Source organism: Fragaria vesca, linkage group LG3, assembly GCF_000184155.1.
Source record: "Fragaria vesca subsp. vesca linkage group LG3, FraVesHawaii_1.0, whole genome shotgun sequence".
Taxonomy (NCBI): Eukaryota; Viridiplantae; Streptophyta; class Magnoliopsida; order Rosales; family Rosaceae; genus Fragaria; species Fragaria vesca.
This window is the reverse complement of record NC_020493.1, coordinates 7484599-7493217: the sequence shown is the minus strand read 5'-3', so window position 1 is coordinate 7493217 and position 8619 is coordinate 7484599. Positions and strand designations below refer to the sequence as shown.

Genomic DNA, 8619 nt, shown 5'->3' with positions numbered 1-8619 from the left:
AGAGAGATCAAAAATACAGAATATGGGAAATTATACTAAACAATTGGTCAGAATTTAGTGACTTAGGAGGTGTATCTAGATGTTTTGGTCTGGCCATATATGGCAAATTATCAGAAGACAATACGGTCATACGTACAGAGAAATCCGCCGCAAAATTTCTAAATGTTTTGGTTTTACACAGCAAAGGTTAAATAGGTTAGTGCATGTCCCCTAAAATCTGTAGATGAATTGAATCGGAACAGGTTCTTCTTTCCCAAAATCTGTTATGTACAAGCTCTGAGAATACACACACTAGTGCAAGTTGTGCTATGTCGGTATGATTGTCAATGAAGATTTATAATATATAGATTCATATATAGAGAGAGCATGAAACGCAGCCGTACCCCCAAAAGCATGACAACAGATCCCTGTCAACCTTATTGAAACTCAGCCTTCACCATGCTCCACGTCGAACCCAGATTCATTCCCACACTGCCACGTTCCACCATACATAGCCTCACTCACCACTTGGTTGCCCTGCATGCCCCTTCACCTCAGCCAAAGGCTACACCCACACCACTTTGATTCATTCAAATTTTCAAAGGACCAAATCAAAGAAAGCGCTTAGACTCTTGTCTCTCTGATCCTTAGAGCTCTTGCAAAGCGTCAAATACCGCTTACAACTTGTAATCCATGCACCCACCACCTTTGATCCGTGGCCCCTCCAAATCTCTACATCTGGTCACCCCAACTCACTCCCCTCTCCCTATATAAACCTCCCGGCCCTGAACTCTTTCTTCACCAAACCAAACCCTTGTATTGTCTTCAGATTCTACTAATGACAACCCAAGTTGAGGAGAGGTTCACTGAGTTTTTCGAGACGTGGGTTTGTCAGCTTGAGCAACTCCAACACCAGCTGCTCAAGTTGTCCCAGGAGAAGTCGACACTGCAGCCTCATAATGAGGCAGAGCTCCAAGCTTTGGTGTCGAGGGTCACAAACTTGCACAAAGAATACTACACTGCAAAATGGGCTGCTGCTCATCAAGACGTGCTAGCCTTCTTCTGCCCTGTCTGGTCCAGCCCTTTGGAGAATGCCTATTCATGGCTGACAGGTTGGAAGCCCTCAATGTTGTTCAAGCTAATGCGAAAGGCTCGGCTGCAGAACTTGTCCGAGCAGCAGCTGAGGAAGATCGAGGAACTGAGGCTGAAGATACGGTACGAGGAGGAGAGGGTGGAGAGGGAGATGGAGAGGCAGCAGGTGGCCATGGCGGACCGGAAGATGGTGGAGCTGGCGAGGCTGGCCACCCGGGTCAGGAACGGCGGCGGGGCGGTGGTTGAGGTCGAAGGGATGGTGGATATGGCAATGAAGGTGATACTGAATGGGTTGGAGAGAGTCATGAAGGCTGCAGATTGTGTGAGGCTCAAGGCATTGAAGGGTTTGTTGGATTTGCTGAGTCCATTGCAGTGTGTGGAGTTTTTGGCTGCTACTGGCATGGTTCAGATTAGGCTAAGTCAATGGGGAAGGAAAAGGAGCAACGTTCTGATTGACCTAAACTAAATATTTGAAGGACTAGCTAGCTAGTTTTGTAGTGTGGGTGGTTGTCTACCTTGGTATGTGTTTTTCACAATTTTGAACAAGACAATACATGACCCACATAGGCTCAAACTTATTCAAATTTAATTCAGTGCTTATTGTATGATTTCTTTTGGGTGTTTTGGCTATGTATAATGCAGACCAACAGTAGCTTGAGCTTGAACTAGTACATATCTACCGAAGAAAGGTTCACAAATAAACAAAGAATGATTAAAATGTAATAATAATTTCCCAGCGCCATATTAGTTTACATCCAAGCTTTTGATCACACAAAAATACATACATATGTTGTATAAATTTAAGTTAGGACAACAGCACTCCACCAGTAAAACAATTGGATTTTTGATTGAACACAAAGAATATATAGCCTAGGTTGAATCATAAGGACACATACAAAAGGAGGACAAAAAGGGATATGATTACAAGCATGAAGGTTTATGTGGGGTGGGATTGATGACCAATTTTTATGCAGGGGGAGCACAGAGTTGTTAAAAGCTATATATTGTTACAGCATTTTTACTGATACAAAGAGACTTTGTTGGCTTACAACACGGAGAAGAGAATCAGAGGGAGGCTGAGGTTATGTTGCTTCCACTGATAAGATCTCAAGCTCAGCCCACCAGAGTGGTGAGAGTCTTGGGACTGCTTGGTTTGGAGTGATGGGAATCACTTGCCTCAGTTTCTCGGTGACATCATTCATTGTTGGTCTTTTTCTTGAATCTTTTTGAGTGCACTCTTTGATCACCTCACAGATGACATCCAACTCGTCGTTTTTGAAGGATTTGAGAGTTGGATCAACCAGGCTGCTTCTTTGTTCATTGAGATAAGCATAGGCCTGGAAAGTTCACACAAGTAAATACTCATTAGTTTATGGAGAAGGGTGCATTGTCTTGAAGGCAAATATTATGAGACTTACCCAGTCCACAAGGCACCCTACTTCTGAGTTATGGCGCTTTCCACTGATGGTCTCGATTAACAATAGTCCAAAGCTGTAGACATTTGTTTCTGGATCAGCAAGGGGTGGTAATTCGGAATACTCTTTATCGTCCTCATCAGAATCCTTCTTTGACTTCGGCAACGTTGCCCAGAAACATAACTCTGCAATCTGTGTTTGTGTGCGTGTATGATAAAGAGTCAGATCAAGTGAAGTGCATGATATCCAATGGAACTAAGGCAAGGTGGATGAGAGAAAGGAAATGTGTACCTTGGCAGCATAATCATCCGTTAAAAAGATAGAAGATGAAACTAAGTTGGGATGTGATACAGGTGGATTTAGATCATGGTGCATATACTGAAGACAGTAAGCTGTCCCCATTATGATCCTAACCCTTGCAGTCCAGTCAAGGTGTTCCATTTCTTCAACTGAAAGAAACAAACAAAATAAACGTTACACTTATACCCTCCATATAAAATAGTTGGCTTCAGAAACCTCCTCCTAGTAATAGATAACAGTAGGAGCATTACCATGGAGATGTTCATAGAGGTTTCCATTTGGAGCATACTCGAACACCATCATCCTAGTAAAAGGTTCATCCTCCTCACAGTAGCCAATGAGATTGACAAAGTTCTTGTGATTGACTCGTGACAGTACATCAATCTACAGAAGAGGCAAGAGAGCTTATGATTAGACTTGAGAAGGAAAGAGAAAGGAGCAAATATGTTGGATGGTGTATTTAGTTACAGAGATCGCTTACCTTTTTCCGGTAAGCCTTCTCTGCATTCTTGGACCAGTCTTTCAAAGAAGTCAGTGTTGTAGATGCAACAGCGATCTCAACTCCACTAGAGAGTGTTCCCTTATACACAATACAACCATCAATTGTGCTAATAATATTGCTGAAATCTTCACAGGCGGTTTCTAGTTCTGATCTGTTCAACTTGGGAACTCCTGGAACCATGTAATGACATAATTTAGTTTTTATGTTACATGTCAGAGATCTTCATACAGGACTAGTTTAGTAGCAATGAGGCATGCCAACATACATTGGTGATAGTGAAATCACCAGCTATAAGAGGCACATGATTTTACTTAATAAACGCTCCATAACAAAATAAACCAGAAGATACAAACATCTCTAGATGATAATATTTAAAATGTCCTAACTCGTTAAGTTAAATCAAGGCAGAGTTAAAAACAAATTCTAATGATGGATGCATTAACCCACCAATCTAAGAGGATCTGATTTACTTCTCTCACATTGTTATTTTCTCTAATATGACTGTTTCCTCCATTTTTCATGTGCTTATATCCCTTGATTTTCTTTGTTGGGCTTTTCAGTGGACAAAATAATATTACAGTTGTTACTATCACACTACGATCAACATATTACCTGTGATAAATGCTTTCTGCAACTGGCCACTTATTCCTGTCTTCCAAGGTTTTATGGTTTTAACAGCTTGGCTTCGACACATGAAGAACATCATCACAAGAACAATGAGCAACACAGCCACACTGATACCAGTAACAATATACTTCCACATATTGCTACTTGATTTTGGGGAATCCTGTTGTTGATTATTCTGTGATGAAAGATTAGGAGGTGAAGCCAGCAGTGCAGGTGCAGGTGGAGGAGAAAGCTTCTTTTTTGCATCAGGTACAGCTGGAAACGAGCCACTACTTCGGCTGGTTGGAAGAGAAATGATCTGTATAGATGGTTCCGGACCAACAAAGGGTATAGCTGGGAGGTTTAGGGAGGTTTGTTCATGCAGCCTACGGCGTGCAAAGATCATGTGTGACTCGAATGAATCTGCTCAATGAAAGATACAATGTCAATGAACCTTCTCGGAAGTATAAAATTTCATTACTGCATTTGTAAGGCATTCTCACTTACTAGATAAATTTTCACAGCAAGTGTCTCCATGGACATGCAGAGAGTCCTGTATGCTACTACTGAGCCTTGCAAAAGCAAACAGTTTCAAAGAAGTGATTCAAACAAACCAACATAACTGGGATGTCATGGTAAGGATAAAGTTGGCTTCTTACCTTGGCATTCGCAAGTAGTTGAGATAATGCATAAGAGTTCCTTTAACCATTAATGTTAAGGAATTCACATTACTCCAATGTTTTAAATTGCTCTGCCAAATGCTGCCAACAAATGCATGAAAAATTAGACACTAGAAGGGAAAGCGATCTATCCAATTCAAAATCAAGCAATAACAATACTTACCAGTGTCCAAATTTTCTGTTTACAGAGCCAAATCCACTGACTCCAGTAGATGTATCATGATCACTAACAATTACCAAGTCAGAGAGCAAGTTGACACTCTTTAGGGGCAGGGGAATGCCACCTTCAAATCTATTGTCACCAAGCAACCTGTTGTGCACATGAGTTTAGCACAGGTACCTGAAAGCTAGAGAATCAATTAAAGTAGGATTGATGCAATAGCTAACTTACAATCGTTTTAGTGAACACATCCTGCCTATCTCAACTGGAATTGTTCCACTCAGATCATTATCCCTCAAATCTAGAAGCTCTAGCCTTGCAAGGTCCCCAATCTCTTTGGGAATTTCACCAGTTAAACGGTTCTTGTAGAGCACACTGTTAATTAGAGGAAACAATAATAAGAAAACTCCATATGTTTACAGAGTAAGACAACATTAGACCACCCTAGATTCATGAACTATCAATCTTTCAAATCAGAATTACCCATAAATTAGACTATCATAAACTGAGAGATTCACTTGAGGCCAATGAAATCCACGAAAAGCTTTAATATCACAATAACAATGAAATCAAACCCAAGAAACAAAGAATATATATCAGTCTTTCTATATGTTTTACCACATAATGTAAGTATCAGCTAGCTTCATTGCTTTCTATTGCTACCTTATTATTTTCAGCCAAAAAGAAACATTCCTTTGCTTTCTAGATCATTGTTAGTAACAGTTTGACTGCTTTCTCCATCATTATCATTTAAAGTATGTATCTTTAAAAACAAGGTTGCAACTTTTGGTCTATGCATTGTTCATACTCTCCAGTCTCCATGACCAAGCCATATATGTTTAAGGAGAGACATCTGGGTGCAAAAAACCATTTACCAAATACCAAAACCTGTAATTCATCAAAATCCATAGATTCAGTGATGATGAGAGTCCTTACAGAGATTTTAAGTGACTAAGTTTCCCAAGGGCAGGTGCCAACGTTCCTTCCAAAGAAAGATCTGTCAGATTCCTACAATAAGTCAATTAAAAGACCATCAAAAATCAGACCAAAAACAAAGGAGCATCTCTTGAAAATGCCTAAACTAAGACTCATCATCAAAAACAAAAGAGATCTCTTGAAACTATCCAACTAAGAAAAACATGAACAAAACGCAGGAGAGACTTACAACAATTGCACTTTATTGTCCACACAATGAACACCGGTCCATAGGCAAGGGTCACCATCCTTAGAACTCCAATTCTCCAAAGCACCAAAAGGATCAAACTTTATGTTCTCCCTGAATGCCAACAAAGCCACACCTGCATGTCCACCCCAATTGAAAACAACACGTTAAACACAATAACAGACAATGAAATTGTTCAATCAAAAAGCCAAAATGAACAGAATAAAAGGTACTACCTTCATCATTAGCAGACCAAGAACCCGGAATCCCAGCAGAAGCAAATATCATAGCAAAGAGAGAGAGCAAGCGGAACCCCAAAGGGTTCCATCTAGCCCCCATTGCCTGATGAACCAGATGCAGAAATGCTGGAGATGATAGTAACTATTTCCTCTGAAAGTCAAGAAGCCAAATAAATTCCTACACGAAATCGCCAGGTTTTTCGATACGAGCCACCCCTTTCCACTATGCTCAAAAATGAACGTTTCTCTTTTTCCTTTTGTTAGTAGACAAAACTCTAACTAGGCCAAAACCTATGCTATATACAAACACAAACCCAGAACCATATCAGGGTCCCTCATGATAACGCATTGAGTCGAGGTTACAACACCCTGTTCTTCACACGCATAGCCCTGTTCACAGGCTCAGCCGATTGTATCTCTTATCTGGGCAGAGCTGAAAATCCAAAACCAAACAAAAACGAAAAACACAATGTTAGCAATATGCCAATGACCCCACATACATGAAAAGCAATAAGGGAATACCCTCCACAGCAAGCAATGTAGGGCATTTACCTTAAACAAGGGGGACCAAAATGGGTGTTGAACGAGCTCTCTTTCGTTTTTACTCTCCTCTATTGGGGTGGTTGTGGTGATTATGAATTTGGATTGGATTTTGGACAAAAGATTAAGGGTTTTGGATTGGGTGGGGGTAAAGATTGAGACTCAAAACTTCAAAAGGCAGCAAAAGAGAAAAAACCACACACAAATTTTATGATATCTATGGCCTTAAACCTTGCCACAACTTTTCTCCAAACCTATCAAATTTCCTGGGATTTTCTTCTATTACTGCCCTTCTCAGGATGATCTCAGAGGTTTGTCCTCTTTTCGACCATCTTTTTGGGTCTCTCAATCTCACACACTTTCTTCAATCTTTCCCTAGTTTTTTTCCTTCTTTCTTCGTTTTTTTTTGTCTTTCTCTCTCCTTCTCTTTCTTTCTCCCTCTAACCCCCACCAGCCACCAGCCAACCCCTACAAGCTGGTTTTTTTTCTGTTTTTTCCTTTTTTTGATTTTTCTACGTATTCATCTATTTTTTCTTGCATTTGTTTGATGGCCCTGGTGGGTCCTTATGAATGTTTGGGGTGGGAGGGTAGTGATTAGGGTGGGCCAGGGACACTCTCTAATCCTACATAACAATAAGGAATCCTACGTAATATATACTACGATACTTGGTTTAATGATAATTTCGGCGTGAAATTGAGCCTCTTAATTAAACTCAGTTCTAAATCATTTTTAAACAAAAGAAATTCGGTACGCACTTCTATGTCAAACACTCACCACCAATTGACGGTGTGTGAACACAAACAATATTTTCAAAATTATTATCAAGGCTCACACACAGTCAGATAATGTATCAATAAAATATATGTACGTCTAGTATATTAAAAGTTTCGTGAATAGAAATGTTTTTTGTCTGTCAAAGTAGATAGAGATGGTCTTTTCGGAAATTAGATAGAGTTAGTTAATCATGGTTTAAAATGTAATGTATGTAAAGTATGTTAGACGTTTCGTGGATAGAAATGTTTTTTTTTCATCGTGGTTAATTTTGATTCGGGCGGGAACTCAAAACGGCAGCACAGAGCTCACAGTACAAAAGAAGGGCATTTTTGGAAGTTCATAGCCAATGACTGGTGAGGAGGGCCCCCACTTCCGGCGTAATCGGACGCGCTTCCAATTTATTTTTTCCTTGAATAGCTGACAGGGCCCCACCTAATTTGCGTGCTTCCCTCTAAGTTTATTTTTTTCCTCCCTGATTTAGTATTTTTCAGGGGAAAAAAAGAAAATCAAATCAAATCCTTACCACCAATCAAGTTTAGCCACGTGGTTAAATGGCGCAACCCACCATTTTCTACATGTTAGAGGATTTTTAAATCTTTGATCTTACAATGTTATTATTCTACATTTGAATCTTTTGAGTGTTCATTTGAATCTAAACAACCACTACTTTAGAGTTTGGAAAGATCGATGAAGTTATCATACAGTATATCGATATAATAAGTAAACAATAATATTAAGAGTATTAATCATTATCAGTGTTTGTTACAAAACAGGTGTATAGTAAAACACATGATGTAAGAGAAATTTTAAATACACACCCCTAATATCTTAATACACACTCCTTACTTAATACACCACCTATCAAGTTTTTTATTTAAGTATTATACTTAATACACATCCCAAACTGCCTAAAATGTCCTGAATTTATGAAATATTCCGTTATTTAATATAATTAATATATATTTACTATTTGGTATCTCTTTTTACATATTATTTCGTCTAATTTTTGCTAGAAATTTATGGTTATCATCGTTCAATTTATAATCAAATGATTATTATTATATCCCAACTCCAAATCACCAATACAAGTTTTCAAAATTCACGAACTAGTACAAGTGTAGAAGTACAGTAGCTATTAAACATAAATAGCTAGTTATTCGATAAAACAT

General features: G+C 39.2%; 2 protein-coding genes across 2 annotated transcripts; one reads left to right on the top strand and one right to left on the bottom strand.

Moving 5' to 3' along the window:
- Nucleotides 1–789: 789 nt before the first annotated feature.
- On the top strand, nt 790–1756 carry LOC101298976 (TGACG-sequence-specific DNA-binding protein TGA-1A-like). Its single transcript, XM_004293910.1, has one exon. The coding sequence runs from the start codon at nt 818–820 to the stop codon at nt 1535–1537; it is 720 nt and encodes a 239-aa protein (XP_004293958.1). The 5' UTR covers nt 790–817; the 3' UTR covers nt 1538–1756.
- A 24-nt stretch (nt 1757–1780) lies between these two features.
- Nucleotides 1781–7108, bottom strand: LOC101298686 (probable LRR receptor-like serine/threonine-protein kinase At5g45840-like). Its single transcript, XM_004293909.1, has 14 exons — nt 6688–7108; nt 6133–6568; nt 5900–6032; nt 5671–5742; nt 4966–5109; nt 4738–4884; nt 4554–4655; nt 4402–4466; nt 3901–4317; nt 3268–3458; nt 3038–3170; nt 2778–2935; nt 2490–2678; nt 1781–2408 (listed from the first exon to the last, which is right to left on the bottom strand). Exons 2-14 carry the CDS (start codon nt 6233–6235, stop codon nt 2154–2156), a joined length of 2109 nt encoding a protein of 702 aa, XP_004293957.1. The 5' UTR covers nt 6236–6568; nt 6688–7108; the 3' UTR covers nt 1781–2153.
- Between the last annotated feature and the right edge of the window lie 1511 nt (nt 7109–8619).

What these genes read in the sequence shown, in the direction of transcription:
- LOC101298976 (XM_004293910.1), top strand. Translation starts at nt 818, where the DNA reads ATGACAACCCAAGTTGAGGAGAGGTTCACTGAGTTTTTCGAGACGTGG.
- LOC101298686 (XM_004293909.1), bottom strand. Translation starts at nt 6,235, where the DNA reads ATGGGGGCTAGATGGAACCCTTTGGGGTTCCGCTTGCTCTCTCTCTTT. An exon ending in TTGCTGTGAAAATTTATCTA is followed by an intron (nt 4,318 to 4,401) that starts GTAAGTGAGAAT and finishes TTCATTGAGCAG; the next exon opens with ATTCATTCGAGTCACACATG. An exon ending in AGAAGGCTTACCGGAAAAAG is followed by an intron (nt 3,171 to 3,267) that starts GTAAGCGATCTC and finishes CCTCTTCTGTAG; the next exon opens with ATTGATGTACTGTCACGAGT.